The sequence below is a fragment of the Catharus ustulatus genome, chromosome 11 (genome assembly GCF_009819885.2).
Source record: "Catharus ustulatus isolate bCatUst1 chromosome 11, bCatUst1.pri.v2, whole genome shotgun sequence".
Classification (NCBI taxonomy): Eukaryota; Metazoa; Chordata; class Aves; order Passeriformes; family Turdidae; genus Catharus; species Catharus ustulatus.
This window is the reverse complement of record NC_046231.1, coordinates 12,568,343-12,593,737: the sequence shown is the minus strand read 5'-3', so window position 1 is coordinate 12,593,737 and position 25,395 is coordinate 12,568,343. Positions and strand designations below refer to the sequence as shown.

The 25,395-nt window shown below is 39.7% G+C and overlaps 1 protein-coding gene across 1 annotated transcript in view; it reads left to right on the top strand.

Moving 5' to 3' along the window:
• Positions 1–7,216: 7,216 nt before the first annotated feature.
• ESRP2 (epithelial splicing regulatory protein 2) overlaps positions 7,217–25,395 on the top strand; it is a 42,533-nt gene continuing 24,354 nt past the window's right edge. Inside the window, exons 1-2 of the mRNA XM_033069956.1 lie at positions 7,217–7,348; positions 7,816–7,944. Of these exons, the coding sequence (XP_032925847.1) occupies positions 7,217–7,348; positions 7,816–7,944 (261 nt within the window). The remainder of the gene's footprint in view (positions 7,349–7,815; positions 7,945–25,395) is intronic.

The following is a 25,395-nucleotide window of genomic DNA, read 5'->3' as shown; positions in this document are numbered from 1 at the left end:
TTAAATGAAATGGGAATGAAATATTATAGGAACACACCTTCCTTTTTTATCAAGGTTTTTATGTCAGCTGAGAGTTTGTGGTACAATCTGAATAAGCAGACAGAGATTAGTAATTTCTGCCAAAATAATCTTGTGAGACAGACCAGTATCAACCAGTTTTCAGTAAAGTTTGAGAAGATGTAACCTGCATAAATTCATCATTAATTGTGTAAACTTTACAGTTGTTTTTCATTGAATAACTTGGAGTCCCAGTATACCATCCTTTGTATTTGATGATCAGTTCTTTCATCTGCTACATTGCAGCACTAATTATCAACTCCCAGTAAGTGAGAGCAGTGTGGAGCGTGCAGATCTTCTGATGTAGATAATGGCCTTACATTGCTTATGTTGTCTATTTGTTTTTAGTGTTTACATGCAAAGATGACTGGGAATGGATGACTGGAATCCAATGTTCCAGATGGCTGTGGCCACTTCTCACTCTGAAACATCAGTGATTTTGTGGTTCAGTGAACTTCTGAGAACTTTCCAGCTGTACAGTGTGAATGCGTTTATGTGTGGGAATATGAAGGGCTGAATATCATTGATTCATTGAAGGAGTTACAAAAATCTTCTATAAGGGTAAAGCACTACTGAATTTCCTGTCTTGCTACTGCTATGGCTGGAAGTCTCTGAGTTGGTCTGTTACATGTGAAGTACAAATGGCCCAAATTGAATGATTTATGTAGACATTAGGTCATTCTCATTTACTGTTATGAGGAGTTAAACTCTTGATCTTTTCCCAAAAGGATATAACTTTACCCTGTTGAACCATAAAAGTGTAATTTTAAATTTTATTGTTTATAAATTCAGAAGGTGATTCTATTTAATTGCATGTAAATACTAGTGAATTAGAGAGATCATTTTGGCTTTTAGCTATGGCAGTGGATAGTGTTATCAATGTATGTTTTTACTCCTTTCACTAGGGCAATAGTGATGGAAGCAAGAATGCTGGTAATAGAATTTCTTTCCTTTATATCTTATGTAATGAATAACTCACTAGATCAATTTTATCATTAAAAAGCAAATTTTTTTACTGTTGGATATTCTGCCACATTGACAGATGTGTAAACTGCTATATCCTTTCAATGAGCGAAGAGGGAATGGGTTAGTATATAGAAGTGTTTTGAGGTAAGACTGACCATCAGTCTTGCTTAAAAACCTGCCACAAAAAGGAGATTTTCCTTTGAATTTTCTTTCTCATATTATATTATACCTGAGACTAGTAAAAAAAATAAACAATTGCAACAAAAATTTATTTAGACTGATTGTAAAGGCAATAAAACTTCACAAAAAGTCAATTTTAAATCACAGGTAAGGTAGATTGAAAGGGTAAGGAAGTAGTTGCATATTCATCTCATTAGGTAACAGGAATTGTATCACATGGCTTGTCTAACTTACCACAGCTTAAAGATCCTGTCTCAACTAGTTGCAGTGAATTATTTAAAAATTTAGCAGTGAGATCAGATTGGCGACCAGGAGAAAGTTTCTCATCAGCAATGCAGTGCAGCACTGGAATGGGTCATCCATGGAGGTTTCCAAGTCACAGCTGGACTGTGACAAATTCAATTAGTGCTGGCAGTAAGCCAACACTGGACAAGAGAGCTTGCAGAAGTCCTGTTAGCAATCATTTCTAAATCCAGAAAACTGTTCAGTAAATTATTTAAAAAAAAAAAAAAAAAAAAAAAAAAAAAAAAAAAAAAAAAGGAAGCTCAGTTTATTTATTATAAACTTACTATTAACTTTGTAAATCTATAATAATATTTGTGAAAGACACTACTATGCATGCACATTTAATCTGTCCACAAGTTTGGTGGAAAAGTAAATGCTTAGCTTTTCAAAAGCCTGGTGAGTGTAATCTGGAGAAACTTGGCTAAACAGCTCACACCAATACTCCAGTTGGAACTGAGCGCCTGTAAAACCTTTGTGGGATTTAACAGCTGCATTGATTGTTATCCCATACAGAAGCTGTGTAAAATAATAGGAGAAGTAATTTCATTTTTATTTATCTTGTCTAGTCACCAATTTTATGTTTTAACTTACCTTTAAGTCAACAGAAATAAATCCCAACTGATACAGGATTTTAAATGAATGCTTCCAGTGTGGCTTGATGGTGCTGGTGTCTGCAGGGTAGCAATCCATCAGAACCACAGTTCTGAAGCTCGTCTGCAGGTTTTTGGATATCTCAATGGAAATTATTTCAAGGCTTCTACAGTGCATTGCAATCATGGCACACCTACCTGGCAGACCAAAGAATCAGATCTCTCCAAACATCTGGACAGCAATCAAAGAGCACTGCTAAGCACTAATTCCCATGCCTTTTCCCACTCATTTGCTGCTAGAGAAAGGATGCCAAAAATTCTTTATATATGGGTTTAAGTTTCAGGAGTTACAGTAAGCTCCTCCTTCAGCAAATATTGCTGCAGTACCTTATAAACCAATCCAGGAGCCAAGGACTAAATGGGTATGAAATCTAAATGTCTTCTCACATCTGCTTGCACATCACTTACAAATCTTTTACTTCCAGTCCCAGTCCCTATTGTGCAGAGAATCACCAAGGCTCCATATTTATTCAATTTAATGTGTCTGTTTCTCAAAATCATAGAAAAAAATAGCTAGAAGAGACCTCTGGACAGCTTTTGGTGCACATCCTTGCCCTGCCATCATCCCCAATTTTGAAATTAGACCCAATTTCAAAATTAATTCACTTTTTCCCAGGATATTTCAAATCATTTTACAGGGTTAAATATCATCGTCATTTTCCTTCTTTTAACTGATGAGTAAAATATTCGTGAGGAAAAATAACTTCTCAATATCATACTAGTTTGGAACAAAAGATCAGCTTCCATGTTCCCTGAAAGGCTATTGAGATATTTCTGTAGATCTAAATCCAGCCAGGATATTACTCCATATCTCATGTCTCAGAGTTTCATCCTTTCATTAGGCTTTAACAAAAGGACTTCAGTCATCTGGACATTCAGTTCATAGGGATTTTTAATAATGCAGTAAAAGAGATGGTCCCTTCCCTTCCCTTCCCTTCCCTTCCCTTCCCTTCCCTTCCCTTCCCTTCCCTTCCCTTCCCTTCCCTTCCCTTCCCTTCCCTTCCCTTCCCTTCCCTTCCCTTCCCTTCCCTTCCCTTCCCTTCCCTTCCCTTCCCTTCCCTTCCCTTCCCTTCCCTTCCCTTCCCTTCCCTTCCCTTCCCTTCCCTTCCCTTCCCTTCCCTTCCCTTCCCTTCCCTTCCCTTCCCTTCCCTTCCCTTCCCTTCCCTGTATTGTAAGAATGAAGCGCCCCTAGAGATTTATCTATTGCAAGCACAACGGTTTTAATGAATCTCTTCAGTGTTCTCATGTGCTCTAACTGTAAAACTGACCTATTTTACAGTTTTAATTGCTTGATTAATAAGAAACAGAATAATCACAGTACTGAGCTGCATAACAATGACTGTCCATATTTAAAACTTTTCTTCTCCACCCAGTTACATTTATGAGACATTTTCCTCATATGGAGCCTACAAAGAAGTACCTCTATAAATATGCCTGCCAGGATTAAAGCTAAAGGTGAGCAATAACTCTTTATTCCAGCAAGATCTTGGTTACAAATTAACCTTTTTATGCTCAGTGTACCGGGGCTTGTCCCATATGTTTTTCAGGAACTGGATCCTGTTGCTGTTCTGTTGTGACATACAATGTCATTCCTTTAGATGTTTTAGATAATAAATTGTTAGGATATTTCAGAGCAGAGAATGGGAGGGTTGTGGATAGAAGATGAATGAAAAGTGAGTTGCATAATCTGATAGCTTTGAAATGTGTGATATTGCAGGAAGGCCAGCATTTATTAAAGGTTTTTTAGAAAACATTTTAGAATATGTTTTAATCTTGTTTAGCTAGAATGGTTCAGATAAATTAGTAACAGTAGAATTATATGAGTCAAGATACTCTAAAAGTAGAAACCAGATGGGCTTTCTGTGAAGAGAAACTAAATTTTATGAGATGAGCTTATATAATTGTAAAAAGCATAGGAGCTTTTGAGGTCACCAGCCTTTGATACCATGTATAGATTTCTAATAAGTTTTCAAGGGTCTTTGACATTGATTTGAAGAGGACTTCTTTAATCTGACATGTTGCTCTAAGTGAATGACAATCCTTTTTCTACAAGTACATATGTGTTGGCATTCTCTGAGCCAGTTCACTGGAACCTGTGAGTGTATGTGCCAACCTGGCCAATAATGTATCATGATCTCCTATAGAAATCTGCTGATAAAAATCACATTATGTATGAAGGACTCACATATTAGGGCTACAAAATTACATCCTCATGAAGGCAGATAAATTGAAACAGCCTGGTTTGTTGGTTTGGGTTTTTTTTGTTGGTTTTTTTTTTTTTTTTTTTTTTTTTTGTGAACATAGCTAGAGTTAAAATCTGTATTTACACTTAATCTGTGTTTACACTTATCTGTACAAACACCATATCTCTCCAAACACCCCCATCCATAGATATATGTGAGTTTGGGGGGAAACAGGTTTGAAAAAGAAGAGCAGTTCTCATACTTACAGTCAATGCAATTTTATGGTTCTTATTACAGACTTCAGGGATAATAATCATCCCATACTCAATAAGTCTGCTACACTATTTCCATACCACTATATCCAAAGGATGTAACTAACCAAAAGGAATAGAAATGGGGTTTTATTCTACCAAAGATTTCTAGAAATTCATTAGCAGAGGAAAATATAGCTGTGGCATAAATTCAGCAATGCTAAAAAATACAATGTTGAAAACATTTTGAATATATACATGTTACAGATTAAAGTTTTCATCTCTGTTCAGGGATTTGCCCTTTCTGTAACAATGTATTTTCAGGATTGAGAGGTGTTCACCTGCCTTGTTCAGTGAGATGCACCTGTGCAAGGTTTCCTGCATGGCGTCTGTCAGGTAAAAACTTGTAACACATGAATTTTAAGATACTTCACATTGGAAAGCATCCTTGAAGTGTACTTTATTTTCACTGAAATAAATGGAATTAGTCTTGCTGGTGGTGTTAGCATGGGGAATCGGTGTTTGTCAGAAGGAGGTCCACAAGAACTGCTATAATTAATCAATTATAAAATTGGAATGTTAAAAGAAAATGAGAAAATGTTATTTAATAATTTAAGCCATCAGATATTCACAGTTAAATTCTGAGCTCTGCATTTTCCCAGGATAGACATCAGTGGCTAAGAGCAGCACGATTTTTCATTCAGCAAAATCTTTATTTCAACAACAACACTCATATTGAAGTATAAACTGAAGACTTAATTAAACAAAAGAAAAACTTTGACTAGTCTAACTTGTGGCATTTGGCCTTTAAAAATCATTAGTAACTCATCGTTGGTGGCAATAGGAAAAATAACTTTAAAAAGAGTTTAGAAGCCTTTTGATCTTTTTTTTTTCTGCTTTCAAATCAATTTGAGTTTTGCAATATCTCTGAAAATTTTCTCAGTCCCCAGTGTTACAAATATCGCTGCTGCTGTTGAGCAGGAGTGTTTTCATAGCAGCTAAACTAGCTGGTGGTTTCCCATTGCAGTCTCAGCAGTGAAACAGGAGGGAGGAGTGGAGAAAAGCTTCCCGTCTTGGACTGCAGTCAATGCCCAGGAGACAATTCCTCATTGGGCGGCTGTAGGGTAGAAAACGCAGGTCTTTATACCCTGTTTTTGCAAAACTTCCTAGATACATCATTCTCAAAACAACAAAAAAATTGTTTTATTAGACCCATCTTTACAAACTGTATGAAGGCTGGGGCCTGAACTGCACAGTGTCTCCGCCTGTACCATCCCTTAGGAATCCCTGTGGAATACTACACCTTCATTACACATTAACGCTGGTGTCGGCAGCTGGGAACACACAGAGCAGCGTGCACAAAAGGCAATTACTTAGAAGCAGGTAAAGTCTTTTCTTTCGTGGAGTTCGAGGCTAGGTGATGAATTGTGTTTTAGGGGCTGTACTCGAACACTGCCGGGATCCCCCGAACGGGCGCGGTGTGAGCCCCCCACGCCGGGATCCCGCGGAGCCCAGAGCAGGTACGGGCACTTCCTGCAGGCACAATTAAACACAGAAAGGGAGTTTGCCTCTGCTCTCCTTCAAAAACCAATCAGGCCGGATCAGCCAGGCGTTGATTCTCCCTCCGTCCCTCCTACACCTTTCGCAGAGGCCCAATGGCCTTGTCCCTTTGGGAGATTGACTAGAGTCACATGAGCTGCACCAAGGGCAGGTAACTCAGGAGAGGGGAAGGGGAAAAAAAAAAGAGAGAGAGAGAGAGAGAAAAAAAAAGCCCAAGCCCAGACTGAGCTTCTGCCATGATGTCAGAGGGAAAGAAACCCACAGCTTACTAATTTCACCTCCCAATCGGCCCCGGGAAGGAGATCACCGGGAACAGGTAGAGATGGGAGCTTTCGTTCTCCACGTTTTGTTTTTTCTCAACCAACCAACCTTCTAAATAGCTCTTTCTCTTCTCTTTATATTGTGACTCCTCGTTCGCTCCTTTTCCCTTTGATTACTTGGAGGTAGGGGGTGAGCCTTGTGGGATTTTTTGGTTTTATTTTTTTTCTTGTTTGTTACTGTGTCTTTCTTTTGCATTTTTTTTTCCTCTCTCTCTATTTTTTTTTTTTGACCTCTGCTTTTGATTGTAGTTGTTTCCCCCTGTGGTCATGACGGCTTCGCACAGTGACTCTTTGGTGGTGTTGTTTGGGGCAACAGCTGGTGCATATGGGGCTAAACTGGGTTCGGATGAGAGGGAACTAATTCTCTTGGTGTGGCAAGTTGTGGATCTACACAGCAAGAAGGTACGGCTTCCATCTGCGGGGCGAGGGCGCGTTGGCGGCGCGGGGCGAGCGGGCACAGCCGGCCGCTCTCCCTGCCCGGAGCCGCCTGCTCATCGTACAAATGGACCGGGAGGGGGCTGTGCCGGGGGTTATTCCCTGCCCCGGGGGTCAGTCCCTGTCCCCGGGGGCTCAGTCCGTGCCTAGGGGCATTCCCTGCCCGGGGCTCATTCCCTGCCTCCCTGCCCGGGGCTCAGTCCATGCCCCGGGGGTCATTCCCTGCCCAGGCCGCTGCCTCGGGAAGCTCCTTTTTGTTCCGTCTTGTAGGAAGAAGGAACTTTTTTTAAAGCCCCTTCCACACCCCACTGCCCCGTCCGCCTTAAATCATGTGCGGCTTCGAGGATGTCTGCGGGCTTTTGAAGCTTTTAAACAAAAAGCTGCCCCGGGTGGCTCCGAGCGTGCTCGCTGCGCTGGGAGCCGGCTCACGGTCACCGTTGGACCCTTTGGGCCTGCTTTTTGTTTGTTTAGCCAATGTTTGGATAACCTTTAAAAGAATATTGACTTCTCTTAATTTTTTAGGCCAACCTAAACTCTAGTATTTTCCTCCCCAAAAGCCCTATCATAAATAACGCCCTAGAGATTGAGGGCTTTGATAAAACAAACAGGGCTATCTATTTCATTCGTGGATTCATGAAACCCTGAATATGAAGTGATCTTCCCTTTGCACTGAACGACTCCCAAAAGTCGGAGAAGGGCTGCCATGAGAACGGGCTGGATGCTCGGAGCCGAGCGCGGCTCTGCGGGTGGGAGCGGGAGAACGCGCGGCCACAGGTTCCCATTTGTGAAACAGCAAATGCCTTTTCTCTGGGGTTTGTCGGGAGGTCAAACTGCACCTTTCTGATTGTTCTGCAGTCTCAACACATTGCTGTACACAACTAGTTCGATTGTTCCTCACTTTCGTCCGTAATTTCTTCAATGTTTTTAGGTAGGGACACTACACAAATCCCTGGTGAAAGCAGACAACTTGGACTTAAGTGACCAGTGTCGCGAAGTCAGTGGCTTAACACCAGAGGGACTGGGCAAAGCTGAACCTCTGGACCGGGTTCTTCAACAGGTGAGGCGCTGCTTTTGGGAGCAGGGGCTCCTCAGGGTGAAGTCTGTGAATGAGAGTCCATGGATTTGAAAAAGGAAATAGACTTCAGTTTTGTCTTTCACTTTGAAATCACTAAGAAGTTTTCATGTTTGTTTATAACTTAACCCCAAAAGAGACCTGAACCATGTGAAATGAGAGCTCCATCATTCTGAAACAGTTGTGCATGATACCAGAGTATTTGAGCTGATGCTATTAGTCCTTGGAAGATCTGATTGTTTTGGTGGGTCTACTTTTATTTCAAGTTTCTCTTAAGCCTAAAAAGAGTAGGCCAGTAAGAGTACTGCTTAATAAAGCAGTGCTAATCAAACTTTCAGACTTCACAAGATACATTCTAATCTAGAGGCTCACTGCTCTAATCTGTATTAAAAAACTTTTCCTAGTTTTTTATTCTTAAAATCAGCAAAAATCTTCAAAACCTTTCATGGGACATCAGATATGCTTGTTGTGTATTACTCTTCTCCAGATGAGCCTGGATTATAAAGTGATTTGGTTTGATTTTTTTTCTGATTTCTGTAGCTTTGTTCTTTGGCTCATTTACTTTCACACTGAGACAGTAAATCTAAAATTTGTATGGTACTTACAGCTCAAGAGGATTTAAGTTACTTCAAAAAATTTAGTGCAAATAGTGTATACATAATGCAGTTCCCAAAAGTTTACTTGCTTTGACTGTCATTTCTAAGCACAAAATGTGCTTGAATGGAAAAATACAATAGTGCATTTTTGTGTAACATATAAAGCTGGCTTTCCACACCTTGGCTGAATCATTCGTAGGTGTGTTTCAGCAAGAAACTTGCTTAGGCAGTAGAACAGGTTCATGTTGCTGTAACTTCTGGTGACACAGATAACTTGGCAGACTTGGTCCTAACCCTCTTTGATACTGCATGGTTAACACTACACTCTGGAGTTTCTTTGAACATGTAATTTCTGTGCAGCTTAATATCTGTCAGCATTGACTGCAGTGGTATTTGTTCTATTTACTTTTGTTTTGCTGGACCAAGAGGTGATTTTCTTTCTTTCTTTTTTTTTTTTTTTTTAAAGCTTTATTATAACCCCTGAGAAAATGTGCAGCTGCAGGTTTGATCTTGTCCCAGATCTTGCAGTAAAGACATCTGGAACAGCTTAGCCTAGTACACTCTGTTTACCTTTATAACAGACACACTTTAATTATCCTCAATACTTTATGAGAGATTGTATCTTATTGCTGTAAATTGCACTGTAGGTGGGTCTGCTTTAGCAAATAAAAGGAAATACTACCTTTGTGTGTAGGTGGGTAGAGACTCTTGGAAAACAACAATTTTTTTTCCTTTTTGTTTGCATATCTGTGCAACTAAATAATGATTTTGCTGTTAATTGTTGGATTCCAGTTGTGATGTGGCCAGTTCCATCATAAGTCTTCTGGAACACACCTTACCTAAACTCTTCTAAACCCTTCCTCTCTGTGTCCTGACTCCTGTGGGAATTAGGAGAAAATTAAATCAACTTCCCACTTACACTGGTGGCAAAAAGCAAAACTCCATATTCTTTAATAGTAGATCCTTTTCTGCATTTTTGAAGCCAAGTCCATGGGATATTTTAATTGCATCATATATTTTAAGGATGAGTCAGGTGACAACGCATAAAGGGTTTTTTTTTTTCTTTCTCAGTTAAGCATTTTGATTAGCAAAAGCAACAGGTAGTTGAAGTGGTTATTTGAAAACGAGGAGGAAAAGGAAGTAGACTTGTACCTTGATTTGAGATAATTTTATAGAGTATGTGAAATTAGCTTTCCACACCCTGCCAGGATTGTGGTAGAAAATTGATGATGCAGCTGAAAATTGCTCACCTTAGCACGTATCTCAATCATGTAAATGAAAGTTTTGGTGCCTGCTTCAGGTTTTTTGCCTTGGGTTGCCAGTCTCTACACCTAGAGGGAAGTGAGAATCACTGAGCACAAATCCATTGTAACTTTTATCCATGCTTCAGAGGCTTCTTTCAACTTCAAACATTCTGTGGTTCTGAATCAGTGATTTGTAGCTGGTAAACAGTAGATCAGCTTCTGTGGGTCTGGAGTTATTTCCCTGACCACAGAAAGTCTCCTTCTATTGCTGTGTAGTTCACTTTCCAGCAATGATGGAATCTACCAAAGGCCTGTAATCAGTGGTCAAGTCTTTACCCTGCTTTTAACCATGCACTTCATCAAATGATGCATCATTTCAATTTCATTTCATATTCTTAAAATGTTCTATCTTGCACAGCTTACTGCTTGGGTTTCTTAAGAAATATTCTGAAATAGGGTTCTTTATCAATAAGTTTTGGTTGTTGTAATTTTAGAAGATAAGGTTCTGAAGTACAGTGCTCTCAAATAACCAAGCTGTTTGCTGCAGCACATGCTCTGTTTTGTTGCAATGTTCTTAACACTGTACTTGTCCAGGGTAACAAACATTTGATTCCATGGGTGCTCCTGCAGTTATGGGATCCATCCATGTTTTCTCATAGGTGGTGTGCAATGTTGTGATAGCTTTCCTTTGTGATAGAGGAGTATGTACAAATGTCAGGGAAATAGCTACCTGAAGTTACAAAATGTGTGTCCTTTGGGAGCACCTTGTTTGATGCATTTAGTTCCAAATGACATCAATAACTTACCTCTGATGTGAGAGCAGTAATGGGGAACTCACAGCTGCTGAGATGCTGCAGAATGCTGCCGAGTAGAAAACTGTGAGCATTTTTATTTAACAAAGTAAGTGGGAGATCTCTTGTTCAAGTGTGTATTTGGAACTGTCTTGAGCCTGTGATCTAAGCCTCTAAACATGCATCAGGTACACTCCTTACCAAGGGGAATAGTTTTCTTCCTGCATGACTGGGGCATTCTTGCCAGGTTTCATTGTTCAGATCCTCAAATCACAGGACTGGCTTATTTAGCATGTTATTTATATTTTTCTAGTTAACTGCTGTAGCTTTATAGTTTCCCACTTTGCAAGCTTTTAAGGGAGAGCAATTATTCTCAGGTTGCTCTCTGAAACCTTGCAGGAATGGAACCTTGCTTTTAAAGAGCAAAACCAAAATGAACTTTGCCTTTCTCTCAGCCCCATTACTCTGTCATCAAAAAGCTGACATCCTCATGTGCTTCTCAGATTGTTGCCACAGGGGTTCTAAGTTAAAAATCCCATACAAAGTTGAAAGTGTTGTGGATTACTTAATCCCTCCCATACAGAAAACCTGGCTGAATCAGCATGACTTGCCTTAAGACATGTTACTTTCCTTTTGCAAGGAAATATTTGCATGTCTTCCTGACAAAGGATAAGTCTAAGAAGAGCTAATAATTTTGGAGAACTGTCTGCAGTATTTAGCTGTAATTACCATCTTTCTTTGAACGATATACATAAAAAGGGAGACAGTCTCATGTGGGACCTGGCTTTGCTTTTGGACCTACTGAAAACATTCAATTTTAATCTATGGATGGACATTTAAATATTAAAAATTTGTTTAAAAGTCTCTCCTAGTCTTACTGATTGAATATATGGAATCAAATACATCAGTGAATATTTTGATTCATATTCTCAGAGAAAGAAAGCTGGGCCTTTGCCCCTAAATACTCACACTCCCCTAAATAATGCTCAACTTCAAAATACTGAGTGGTTGCCACTTTGTCAGCTGATAGCAAATTGCCACTTCCCTCAAACATATTTGGGTGCCTATTGATCATCCAGCTGAGCTGCAGGTGCAATTTATTTTCAGCAAATTCAGCAAGAAACAAGCTGGTTAAATGAGCATTTGGAAACAAATGGGATGGGGGGAGAGGTGGAAGAACTGGTGAATTCCTCTAACCTGATAAACCGGTTACAACCCTTTTTTTAAGAGAAACTTGTTCTGCAGCTTCTTCCCAATGTGCTAACTGAAAGGCTCCCTTGCCAGCTGTCACACCTTCATTTTGGATAAATGATTTTTTGAATTTATTTTTGATACACCTCTCAGTCTCCAAACTGCAGAAAATGTCTGAAAATACGGGATGACTTTTTTTTTTGAGTCTTGTTGTTGGTCTTCCAACTTCAGATTATTTTGTGACTGCATCACCTCAACAGAGCTTCTAACAGTGTTTGGAGTATTTGCTGGTCTGAGTTCTGAGGGTTTGGAGCAGGTGTTTGGCAAACCTTTGGCAAGTGTCGCTAGACAGGCTGTTCTTTCCACAACAAATACTTAGGGTGCTGTTTCACAAGATTTGGCTTCAGCAGTGAAGCCAGCTTCTCCCCTGCCCTACGCCAGACTTTGCCATCTTTTTGTTGTGTCAGTAAAACCCTTTGTGGAGCTGTGCTGTAAACAGGATCACTGAAATGAGCAGGTGGGGTGGGAACTTTAAACTGCTTTGCTGTCCAAGCTCACGTCCTGTGAAACTACACCCTTTGGTTGTGTTTTCATGATCCAACACGTCTGATGGCGATACCAGCCTAAGCTGTTCCTGCCCCTGCACTGTGTGCTCAAGCTGCTCAGTATGAACACTGCAGTGGCACCTTTCACTCAGGCAGTGTTGCATGGCCCTCCCTCACCTGCATCCTGCCAGAGTCTTTGCAAAGTGAACTGCAGCAGGGCACTGCTCTGAGCTGAAGGCAGTTCTGGTTTGGAGTGGTTCTGTCTGATGTGTGGCAGATTGGGAAGTTTTCCTGAGGGCAGCTATAGCACTAAGGTGTGGGTGAAAGGAGGGTAACACTTTCAGACAGGTAGGGCACTGAGCAGTTTATGTGAAACTGTGTTCTTGGTTTGGCATCAGCAGTGAGTGATGAGGATTTCCTGATAGACACAAGGTTGTCAGGACAGTTAGGTGATGGGTTCCTGCTCTTACAGGAGGGCTGAGTGGCCTGTGTGCAGGTAGCCTGATGTAGAGTTTTCACTTTTATTAACATCCAATAGCTCCCTGTTTTCATTGATAAATGTAGATCAGGGTTGGTTAAATTATTTTGCATACTTACTATTGAAATATCATCAGTATTTACTGTGGGGAATTTATGTTAATGCTTTCTGTAGCTGTAGGATGTTACAGTGTGGATTTTTATTTTTTTAGTTATGGTTAACTCTTTTTTGAAAATCTTAGTTGCAGTTCTGTTGTTGATGGCATAGATAAACTGTTTTTCCTTTCACAAATCCTCAGTGCTACCCAACTCTGTAACTTATTGCATTATTATTGAAACACTCAAATCTGTTCCCTCAAAAAGCCCAGAAAGACTTGGTAGCATAAATAGTTCCTCTGTTATGTATATTGAATATGTATGTACACAGAAATGTACATGTGTAGATCATGTGAATCCATTTGTCATTGGCAGTACTTATGTTCTGTTAGCTTGTGTGGAAAAGCAGTGACCTCACCTTCTCTAAAGACTGCAATACTTTTGTCTGAGGTCCTCAAGTATTCCCTGTAGGAAATAGAAAGGTTCCTTTGCTTTGTTCCTGTATTTAGGTACATTGCACTTCAGAATGAGCAGAGAATTAGATGAAGGAATTTGTCTAAAGCTGCTTATTCTTGTCCTTATAGGCATAAAAGTGTGGTACCCTCAGCAAGCTGGGCTGTCTTCTCTTAAAACTGGAAGTGCCAATATTCAAGACAAGTGGATAATTTGGCCCAGTGGTTTGAGGATGGGTATGAGTAGACTTCTCTATGATAGCAGACGTTGTAATTTTTCTGGTGGAGTTGAACACTAACAATTAATTTCCAAATTTGGGATTAGCATATATGGACAAATAAACTTTACTATGACCTCCCAGAATAGCTTGAGGTACCTGTCTTCACAGGGAGTGACATTGTTCCTTGTTTGAAAAGTGTGTCACCAATACATTTGGATGTTTCCACAGCTATAATATTATCTCTGAATACTTGAATTTCTCTTGAAATTGTTCTTGCAGGGTTTTTTAAAAGTAATTGAAAGACAGCAAAACAGAGGGTAGAAGTATTTCAATACAAAGATTGCTGGATTTCATGATCCTCAGAGACTTTGAACTTTCCTCTAACTTGCTCTAAGTAGCTACTGAAAAAATCACTGGAAATGCGTTAATGAATTATTGTCAGGGTTTTCAAAAGTGACTGAGGGATAAATGAAGCATAAAGGATTTTAACACGTAGATGTGGCATTTAGCGACATGGTTTAGTGGTCAACTTGGCACTTGGGTTAATGGTAGGACTTGATGATCTTGAAGATCTTTTCCAACCTAAATGATTCTGTGATTTGTATTCTGCTGTTTGGACAGTAATTATGTGTGCACTGCTTCTACCTGTTCTTGCTGTTAACATGCAGGCAGCTTAGAAAACTGTGTGTGAATACTCTGCATTGTCTGCAAGCCTGTGCTGTTTCTCTCTTCCTCTGGTAGCACTTTCAAAGGGTCGCACACTTCCTCAGTCTGTATGTTGGTTTACTTGATTTTTTTCCTTTTTTCCATAAACCAACACTCCTAAGTTACATATGAAGTTCTTGGGCAACTGAGTGCTGCCAAATGAGGGCAATGTCTCTGTCAACCTGTTGCAGCACTTCTTTGCTGAGCAGTTGGGTTTCAGACTGATCACAGATGCTAGAATTGATACTGCTAGCAAAGCAATGTTGTGGCCAGAACTAAAAATGCTGATTAAAGATTATTTTTTAGCAACATAATGTCAACCCTGTCTCGTTTTATAATTTCTGTGGTTAAAAGTGGAAATTTTGTGTCTCTTAATTAGAAACATCCACAGTAATTCTCCCTTACATTAATGTCTTTGCCATCTCCTATCTGCTCTGGAAAAGCTTTTTTCTTCCCTGCAGACATACCATGTTGTTTTCTGTTAGTTACAACCTTATTCCAACAAAAGGATGGAGATATTGATGCTCTGAAAGACACCTTGACATGTGTTTCAAGACAGTCTTGACTCAGAAGTCATGTTTGTTCTGCAAACCATGTTTCAGTGCTTAGCTCTGATGAATCTATGATATTCTTTAAACTCTTCACAATTTGCTCCAGTGCACTTCTATACAATAGCCTCTGTTCTTGCTTTGTTCACAAACAGCTGCTTTGCTTATTTGTCCCTCATTCATTAAATCCACGTGCTGTGAAGGTAGATGTGAGTTATGGGATAAATATTAAGCAAAAGATAATGGGAAGTGAACTTGAAGTGATCACCCCTTTTGATGAGTGACAAAACAAAACAACTAAAACCATCTCTCCTATTTCCCCAAAATTTCAGTTTCAAAATATTTTAGTTTCTCTTTCCTCCTGCTGTCTTTCTTTGTAGAACTGCTGTGGGCAGAGTGTGGCAAAAAAGATTGAGAAATTAATATTTTATTAACATTAAGATATTGGTTAGAAACTTAAGGTTAAGAAACAGTTGTATTCCTTTTTGCAAAAACTAGGCTGCTGTGATGATTTTGGACACCTGTTAGCTTAAAATAAAAGATTTTGTTACTAGAGATCTAGAACAGTCTCTGAATTGTGTTATCATTTTTATTGAACTCAAATCAAAACTTAGTTAGTGGGGTTTCCATTCTCTGGCTTTAGTTCTAGAGAAATGTAACATGTGCTTTAACATTACAATGAGCTGTGTGACATGGGCAGTGTGTGACATTAATTCTGCTGCAGCTCCTGTAAAGATCCTTACTTCCCTGATAAGCAAGTCTGTTGCACTGAATTGCATTAAATGGAAAGTAGAACTATAGCAATTTGAAAAATAAAAGTGAAAAAACCCCTGTAGAAGTTTTGTTGTGTAACTAGACCTTATTGTAGCTGAAAGTTGATTTAAGTTAGCTTTGAGAAATACAGAAGACATTGTATTACGCCAATCCTCTTGGATCAAACACCATTGGATGGAGGAGGACTGTGAGAGATACATAGTTAGAAATGCATTGTTGGTCACAAGAATGACTGTGATGGAGTTTTGCAGTTTGCTGGATTGATAACTTGAGTGTCTCCATGTTATTTCTTACAAAAGAATAAAACTTACACAGGATGGACTGCAGTTTATTTTAGAGCATGTAAAAAAGCTCCCTGTAGATATGAAGTGCACAAGGAAACTGCTGTTCTTGTGGGTATGCTTAAAGAAACAAAAGAAAATATAAATTAGCACCCTTTCTCTGTAAGTCTTAGATGCTAGGATTTGATCACAAGAAGTTGTGACTTCCTTCACATTCAGACAAACTCGTGCCAAGTCTTTTCAGTCACAAGGAACTTACTTTGGAAATAGTAATTTACCTGAAAGACAGGATGTAGTTCTGTAAGAGGAAGCAATATCCAAACAGTGTAACCATTAATGTCCTTGCTCTCTGTTGGGCAGGTCTGAGTCCCTTGGGAGGCCAATTTTGATCTTACTCAGTTGTGAACTGCAAAAATCATATCTCTAATTTCTTACTCTCATTTTTCCTTATGAGTCACAACCAGTTCTTGGTGCTTCCCTAATCTGTGACTTGAAAGTTTGAAAGATTGAAGGCAAACAGATTTAGGGATCTAATTCTACTTGTCTTTTATGTATTTGTGAAAGCATGTTTGTACAAGAAAGGGAACACTCCCCCCACTTACAAAACCAGGTAGTGTCAATTTAATCAAGTTTTACTTTTTTTTTGCTGATATTTGTAAGGGTTTGATCAAGAATCACTTGGATTCCTACATAAGCAAAGATATTTCATAGATATCAAGGTTGTTATTCAGGAAAGTCCATACTTATGATATTCTTAGGGTGTAAGTTTAATGGAGAGACAGAGAAAATAGAGAGTATGAGAAAATCCTGCAGGAAACTGGGTTGTGGATAATAAGTGTCGCTTCATTCTTTTGGTGTTGCCTCATCTTTTTACTTTCCCTGCATATTACTACAAAAACAACTTGAGAAACAACCTACTAGAAAAAAAATGCTTTAATTTTGCAGGCATTGGCTATTCTCCTACAACTGGTTAAGCTTGCACTACAAACAATGAGGTAGTGTTGAGTAAATAGAGCAGTACCAAGCATTACAGTCAATAGAGCCAGTGCTAAAGATCACATTGCTAATGAAAGTTTGTCCTTGAAACAGAGGTGAGTGGGAGTGGGGGAGGTATAGAACACTGAGAGAGAGCTTGTGCTTATATCAAGACTTTAGGAAATGTTGCAGTCATGGCATTAATTAAAACCTAGAGTTTAGAAAGTATGTTCAACCTTGTCTTTCAGGCTGTAATGACTTGCTCTGTGAGTTGAGCTGATAGCAGCCTGTGAGGAGTGTGAGGCACCGTTGTAAACCTGCTTGAAATGTAGGTAAAAGGTTGACAGAGTAGGGAATTTTTTTTTTATTAGTAGTATTCAGAATTTTCTTTTTGCTTAAAATCAGACTTATGAATAATCTTTGCTGACAAATGATAAAGTATTTTGCAAGATATGCCTATTTTTGCATTATTTTGTTAATTTTGATAGCTATGGCCTCTTTCACACATTAATTTAAAGTGAAAATGTAGTTTATCTCAGTAAGTGTTTCTTTATTTAGCAGTTTCCTGACACATAACGTAGTAGTGAAGTAAGTCCACAAAGTCTGAAATTCTTATGTTGCTGGACTGGGGTGCTTTATCTTACACAAGGCTAACTTCAAGTAGCTTATTTGTGGAGTACTCTGCATATTTCAACACTCTCTTATTAAAACAGGTTGTGCTTTTGAAGATAAAAGCCTGTGACCTGACTGCTGTGACATTCAGATGGCCTGAGCCATGCTCTTGCCTTTTATGCTTAATGCATTACCTGAATTAGATGCTGTAGATACCATAGCTGGAAAGCATGCAAATAATCTGGTGTTGCAAACTTCCATCTAAGAAATAATTAATCAAAAATGGTCATAAAATGCTCAAGTGGCGTGGCTTGGACAGATCTTTGTCATGACAGAAGGTTAGATGTTTGCATTCTTTCCTCAGAAGAATTAAAGCATTTAGTTAGCTAATGTTTACTTTGTGGCACAGAGACCCAACCCCAATTAAAGTGAACCACAGAAAGAAATAATGTGGAAGTTTCATCTTTGAGACAGTTTATCACAGCCTTGAGTCACAATGGTCTGTTTTCTATGCTCCACAGACTGTCACTGCACAGACAAACCATGACAATTGTTGCTCTGTTTCTGTATTTCATGTTCTACCTGTTGCTGAACAACGCTAAGCAAACTTATTTTTATGCAGGGAATTAGCTGTAGGCTACTCTCACCAGCTAAGTTTACAGTTGCCAGTCCCTCTATTAATTCTGAAGGAGTATAATGAATTTTAAAGGAATTTGCTCTATTTTATAGAGTGGAAGGATGCAATAAACTTGAAGAATACCTTCCATTTTCCCACTTAGATTCTTGAAATAATTATAAGAAGTGTCTGTAGGCCTTTCTCTGTTGAGAGACTTGTGGTGACCTGTGAGATGGCAGCAAGGAGGAGAGCAAGGTGATATTATTTCCTGTAACTTCAGCTTCCCAACAAAGTGAAAAAATAAAAGTGACTATCATAAATACATTTAAAAACATAATTCTGCGTTGTTGAACTACTCCTTCTTTTGAAGATCTGTGATTGGAATTTCATGGCAGAACCCCAAGCCTAGGATAGCTGAGACTGTTGTCACCTTTGGCTCATGGTATGAGTGGAAAAGAATTAATTTCTTTCAGTGAGAGAGGCAGCAACAGGAGTCTGTATAAGCAGCTGATGTGGAGGAAATGGCTTTGGAACAGCTAAAGCAGCAGGATGTGCAGCACCTGCTCTGGACCTCAGGAAAGAAGGCAAAGTGACAGCAGACTAAGGTGGTAAGAAGCAGCACCAGGTACTTGAGGAGAATGCAGTCTGCAGTGCTGGAAGCTCAGTGCCCCATCCTGCCTCTCCTCGAGTCTCAGTAGGGCAAACTTGCTCTTACACTTGCAAATTCCAAAGATGGATCTGGACTCTAACTGCTTTTGGCTACTACATAATGTCTCTCTTGAGCACATTTATGGTGGCCTTTGTGACTGACTCCTCATTCTGATATTGATGCAGTTTCTGGGCCATCAAGAGGCATAAGATGGTATGTAACTTGACCAGTCATATTGAGCAAGATTAGATTCTCTGGCAAGCTGGAAATGAACCCCATGCTTTTGTCCAAGCTAGTCTGCAGTCACTAAATAATCTCAGGCATTAGTGTTCAGTAGAGCAAATAATTGACTTCCTCCTAATAGGAGAAATCAACTGGCAATATTATTTTTGAATATTTATAGTGAATGGACTGCCTCTGTCCTGCATGTTTGCCCTGCGAAGAAGTATAACCAAGGGGCAATTTCTTTTTCATGTTTGTCTGAATGGTATCTAAATACCATTTTTTTCCCCCCTGTTTAGCTGGAAGGGGAAACGAAGTTATTCATAGCTTGTGGCTACACTGGGGCTTACACTTTTTTCTTTTTTTTCCATACAGCAATTTTAGTACAAGGTCGCTATGTGTCCATTATCAGCCATGTGGAATATCAGTTAACAGATGAACAAAGGCAAGGGCTTACTATAGGATTCTCTGTTTAAAAAGTTACCCAGCACAATAAAGGGTTATCATACTTGTAAATAGTGCTGAAATGCAGTCTGTGCACCTCCCAGTAGTACTGACATGCTTTAAATTCCTCCATTGCATGGATAAGGTTGACATTATCACCAAGGTTGGAAGAGTGAAGGAGCAGAAAACTGCCCATGGAGAGTATTGTAAATATATGTGAAACCCTCATGGGTGTAGGAACTGAGGCACAAAGTCCAAGTGAAATATTTCCCTAGGCTGACATGTCATGGTTTGTTGTATGCCAAAGCCAAGGCTTGTTACCCTGAGTTTTCTCATGCTGTGTTATACCTTTTAAGTCCTCAGGCAGACTTCAGGATTGTTGGATGTTGTTTTTCAGTGGTGCTCCAATCTTGCTTCTGTTTTAGTGGTAGACAGGTTCTGTTAATGAAATTTGGCTACATCTTAACTCTTGATGTCCTTCACTTTCCATCCTGGAAAATGTCCTTTCCCAAGCACCCAGCCCCTCAGGTACACACTGTGGTGGTGTTGGTGTCCCGACCTTTGGTGGAGCTGCAGAGTGGGCAAAACAGAGTCCAAAGTGGAGGGAGTCACACAACAGCCGAGGCTGGAAGGCACCTGTAGATGTTGTCCAGCCCAAGTCCTGACGGCAGGGGCACTTGAGCAGGCTGCCAAAGCCCATGGCCACTTGGGTCTTTAGTATCTTCAACGATGAAGAATCTGCAACTTCTCTCAGCAGCCTCTTTCATTGTTCAGCTGCTGGAGATCTTTCAGGAACCGCACCTGCAGCTGTAAAACTGGGTTTGGGTGTTCTCTGGAATAAACTGTAGAGGACTTAGCATAAAATCAGGCTTTGAGGCAACAACTGCAGTACCTTTTGCCTGTTGAAACAGAACTGGGAATAGAAAATCTCCAGTGAAACCTTTTTGAAGATTATCCTTTGTTTCCCATGCTGCTGTTAGCTGAAAGTAGACTGATCATTGTTATATGCTCAGTGCTACAAGCAAAGAATGACTCACACCAAAGGCCTGAAAGAGAGTCTAAAGTTCTAATGCTGTGAATTGCAGTAATGTCTAATAAGTGATGATGATTTTTTTGAAATACAAGTTAGACTGGAAAACATCCATGGTTATAAACAGTGTGGCTTTAGTCATAGGTTTGCGCAAAGGAGATGTAAGCAGTGCATATTTATGTGCCTCAGACAAAACTTTTTTCATCTCAGAGTACTTTACAGATCTTATGTGGAGTCTTATTTTCACTTTCTCTAGAACAGTTTCATGTTAGTAATATGAGGGGTTTTTAAGCTCAAGGGAGTATATCAGAATGTAGGGCCTAAGTGAACCAAAATAACTTTTCTTCTAAGTTATTCCTGAAAGTTTTCTTTTTAATAATGGCAAAAAGCTATCATTCCTGAAAGAGTTTGTGTGTGGGGTTTTGTTTATTTTGGCAGCTTTTGTTTGTTGTTTTTTGCTTGGTTTTTTTTTTGTTTTTTTTTTTTTTGCAGAACACTGATCTAGGATGCTAAGCCTGCTCAAAGTCTTTCGACAGGCTTTGAGACAAATCAATTATCATCTCTCTGTCTCACAACTCCAGTTTTTACTGGACCAGATATGATCTGGTCACCCTCCTAAGTCTAAAGGTGGCATGGATGACAAAATGAGCACTCCTTGATATGCTGATCAGGCAGAAAGTAGACCATGTATTTATCTGCAATCACCAAATTGTAAACTCTGGGCAATTTAGTAACATCCTGTTGATACTACTGATTTGAAACCAGATCCCTACACTGTGAGGACCATTCTTTGTGCAAAGAATATTGATAAGTATAACTTGTCTTTCTTCTTGAAAATAGATTCCAATTTAGCTTAAGTGTGGAATACAAGCTAAGCTGTTTTCTGGATTTTTGTTCTACTTTAGCATGGCATTCCAGACCAGTTTTAACTGCAAGGATGGCTTTAATTCTGAAGCTCTGTGAATGATTTTGTCTTGTCTTAGCTGTGATAGGTCAGCAGAGCCAAAAGAAGCAAAACAGAGAAATTCTGTGCATGACTAAAGGAAAGGATCCAGTTTTAAAGACTTGCTAAAAGCTGTTGGAAATCTGATGCAGAAGAGGCAGCTGAATTTTCTGTTATTTCTCAGAGGGGATTTAAAGAGAGAATCCCCCAGAGTGCTGTGGTGTTTTAGGAATGGCTCTGTTTGACAGCATGGGTGCATTCTGTGACTGAATTCTCTCAGTATTTCATTACCATGCCAGGCACAGATACAGCACAGATGCAGTGGCCTTTCTCAAGGATGAGAGCTATTTTTAGTAAGGGAAATGAGAATGTCCAAACAGACAGATGTTTATTTTAGTGTTTCGTGCATCGTAACTGTAGAAAAAGCTTAATGAAGAATCTTCTTGTTTCTCTAAGATCCACATCTTAGTTCAGCTATATTTAAGGCAACATGAAGAGGGTTGTTATTTTAGTCCCTTGGGATTCATCTACAAAAAACACAGCAGCTTGTGCTGGCTTTCATCCAGCTTTGCTGCTGGCAAAACATGTCTCTTCAATCTCTTTGTACTCTCAGCTACATGACCAAAATCCTGTTCAGCCAGTTTTTCAAACTGGTGTTCAAAGTCTGTCCTTCCCTCTCACCACCTTTTCTCCAAGAACTGTTTTAGGTTTCACAGAGGCAAATATACAGAGCAGCTTGTTTGATTCTTCCTCTTCTCTCTGCTCAGTTTTTAATCTTGGTGTGGAATTATTGAACATATTCCTTTAAATATGGAATGACTCATCAGAGCTTTGCTGGAGAGACTGAACTGGTGGAATAAGCAATAAAGGTGGAGGGTGATGCCAACGGACTGGTTCTTGCAGTTGAAATGAGAGCTGGTTGCAAGCTGCAAACAGGTAATTAGCTGTAACTGCTGTGAAAGGAGCAGATGAGCAGGGCAGACAGGGTGTGTGAGCTCGGTGGGGGCAGCGCTCAGGTGGGGCAGCTTTGCTGAAGTGGGGGCGTGCTTGGAGGGCAGCATGAGTGACAGCAGGTAAATAGCTGGGATGGTTTTTATTAGTGAAGGAGATGGGGATGGAATTTATGAAATGACAGAGTTGTGGACGGGTTGTTCAACATGTGAGACAGAGAAACGTAACGTCAATCCCGTGCTGGTCCTAACTTGTCCTTAGCTTGCTGCATTTGGGTGGATGCTGGTTCAAGGCTGTCTTTTGAAATGCTGCCTGAAACCTGTGGTGCAAGAAAGGAGGCTGAAGATGGCTTTTCCTGGGCAATGCTGAATTGCTTAACTGATGTGGCTTGTGCTAGACAATGTGGTTTTAAAGACATCTGCCTTAGTACTTTAAAGGTTTGACACTTGTGTTAGGTATATCTATTGCCTGAAAAACTTGAGGGTCCAGTGTAATTTATACAGCAAGAGCTGGTCCAGAGCTATGCCTTTCATACTCAACCTTTGAGAATTAGGGGACATCTCCTGTGGATGAAAGAAGCTTCTTCAGACTGTTCTCAAGTATCTGTTGTTCCTCTGAGGCTGTTTTGCCCTGTGTTCTGATCCCAGGTGAATCTTCCCATTCACTCTGCTACCCCTTCCTCTCAGTTAACCCATGCCATAGTTAAGCTGGTTTGCACAATGAAGGATTGCTTAGGTCTCCTGACTATTCTTCCCACAGTCTTTTTGTCCTCTTCCAGAGCAGTACACCCCAAAGTTTGAAACAGGCTGTTTTTAAAATTGAAATTTCTAAATAAAATCCCAGCAAGGCCTGCCAACCTTGTGGCAGTTTATCTAAGGCACTTTAAGCTGCTGGCATCTGGTAAGAAAAGTAGAGAATTGTTTTGACACGTTTATTGTCCCATTGGAAAGGAGTTTGCAATGTTGAATGTTATCACTGACATTTAATAAATATTCAGTGCAAATACACTCACTAAAAATAAAAACAAATGTGGATCCTTGGGAGTTCTTCAAACCTTAGTACACTTGGAATTCTGGGCTTATCAGTGTCCTTATGCAATATTTTACTACTCTCGTATCTTCTCAGTACCAGCTCCTGAAAATAACTGTGTTGTCTTTTCAGCTGCAGGTTGTGTGGGAAAACCACCTGGAAAAAAAGTGAATATTTCAGTGCAGCAGTCTTGATTTTTACTAACTTGACTTACACCATTTTACCTGAGCCTTTCCTCCCTTGTACAAACATTTTTCTCCTTTTATTTTTTAACTTGATGAAGTCTTCTTGATCTACAATTCTTATCTTTTATGTGTACAGCAGGAGGCTGCTACATTTGCTGCTTTCTTCAGATTGTGTGGGTTGTATTTCTTCTTGTATCTGACCAAAATAGCTCCCTAACTGCACTCTCTGTATTGGCTCTTGAGCATCTTCAGTAACACAGGGTACAAAGTTGAAGGTGTGGGGAGTGTTTTATTGCTGTTCATCAGCAAGACTCTCTTCCTTTCAGCAAGAATCCCTGTGCACCCTCTGGAGGCTGATTCCTATCACCATTTCCAATCCCTTTTTATAAGTATTTGGTCTTTGTTGGGCCCATTAGTTATAAAAGAAACTAATAAGTTGCTCCATTTAGTAAGAAGGTAATCCTCCTCATGTGTTATTGTGGTGAGAATATTTGTTGTTGGTCTGTGGCTGTGTACAGAACTACTTTTCTGAAGTGGTTCCTCTGGAGTCCACTGGGATTTTCTTCTTTTTCTGATGTTTACACATCAGCTGAGGTATTTTGATCAATCTCAGATCTCAATTTTCTGACTTTAAATCATCTTTGAACAATAACTAGCTTTAAAGCCCCAGGTTCTTCAAGATTTCAACTTGTGGTAGGAACACAACCTGCACTAGCAATTGGGAGGAAACAGGCTTTGTGAATCTGCAATTTTGGTTTGGTTGATTTTTAGTTAGTTATTTTGTCTGTGTGTGGTGTTTGTTCTTTTTGTTGTTTGGTATCATGCAGAGAATTGCATTACAAAGGTTTTTGTTTTGGGGCAATATTCACCCTTCTTATAGTTTCAAATATGTTCTCTGCTATTAAATAAGTTCACTTTATAGATCTGTTCACATCTATAACTTTAAATACATCTGTAAATGCAGCACCTTAACACAAGGTGCTGAACTGAGTGCCCCTCCTCTCCCCTCATTCCCTGTTTTGATGTGTAGAACCCACTGCTACAGGATTCTGAGCTCAAAATGGCAGTGGAACTCTGCTCAGCTGCCCAAGCTTAGAAAGGGGCCTGCATTGCTTTGAGCAGGTACTTTGAAATAAAGCCTGGGTAATCATGTCTCTGCTCCTTCTAAATCATGTTCAATAAGTTTTTCCCATGTGGAGCCTTACTTTGGGCTGCAGGGGCTGCAGCACTTGCTCACACTGAGAGCTCTGTGTAGCTGTGGGATCAGGTCATCGGGACATCATCTGTCCTGAGCAGAGACTGTGATGATGGGAAGTGTCACATGTGTTGTGATAAAACAAACCAACTCTCGTTTCTCTTCAAGCACTGTTTAAAAGACAGCACAAAGACATTGTCTGAGTCCCAAGTCAACTTGTAATTTGCTTTTGGGGGTGGTTGTTTTGGAGTTATAAGCTGTTTCTGAGAGCAGTGGGTGGCCACTGCATCATGATTGTAATTGTTGCTTTGTTTGTGAGGTGATGCCTTCCTGGGAGGGAGTAGCATCAAGAGGGAAGATTAGAATAATTATATTTGTCCCCTTGAAAGTCAGTTAACAAGCTACTGCTTACTGGTATGATACATGTAGCTACTTCAATATGCTTGTTGACTTATTAGGAGCTAGGAATTTAACACTGGTATAGAGTAATAAAAGGCTGGAAACTGTTATCTAAGGATGGAAAACAATGTTGAATAACACAGCTGGAGCCCTTTCCTCGTGGGAATTAATCTGCTGGGGGTTAGCCATCCTAGAGCTGGAAATAATTTTTTAAAATCTAGTATTTAATATTATTATGTATTATATAGCATAAAATACATAATCT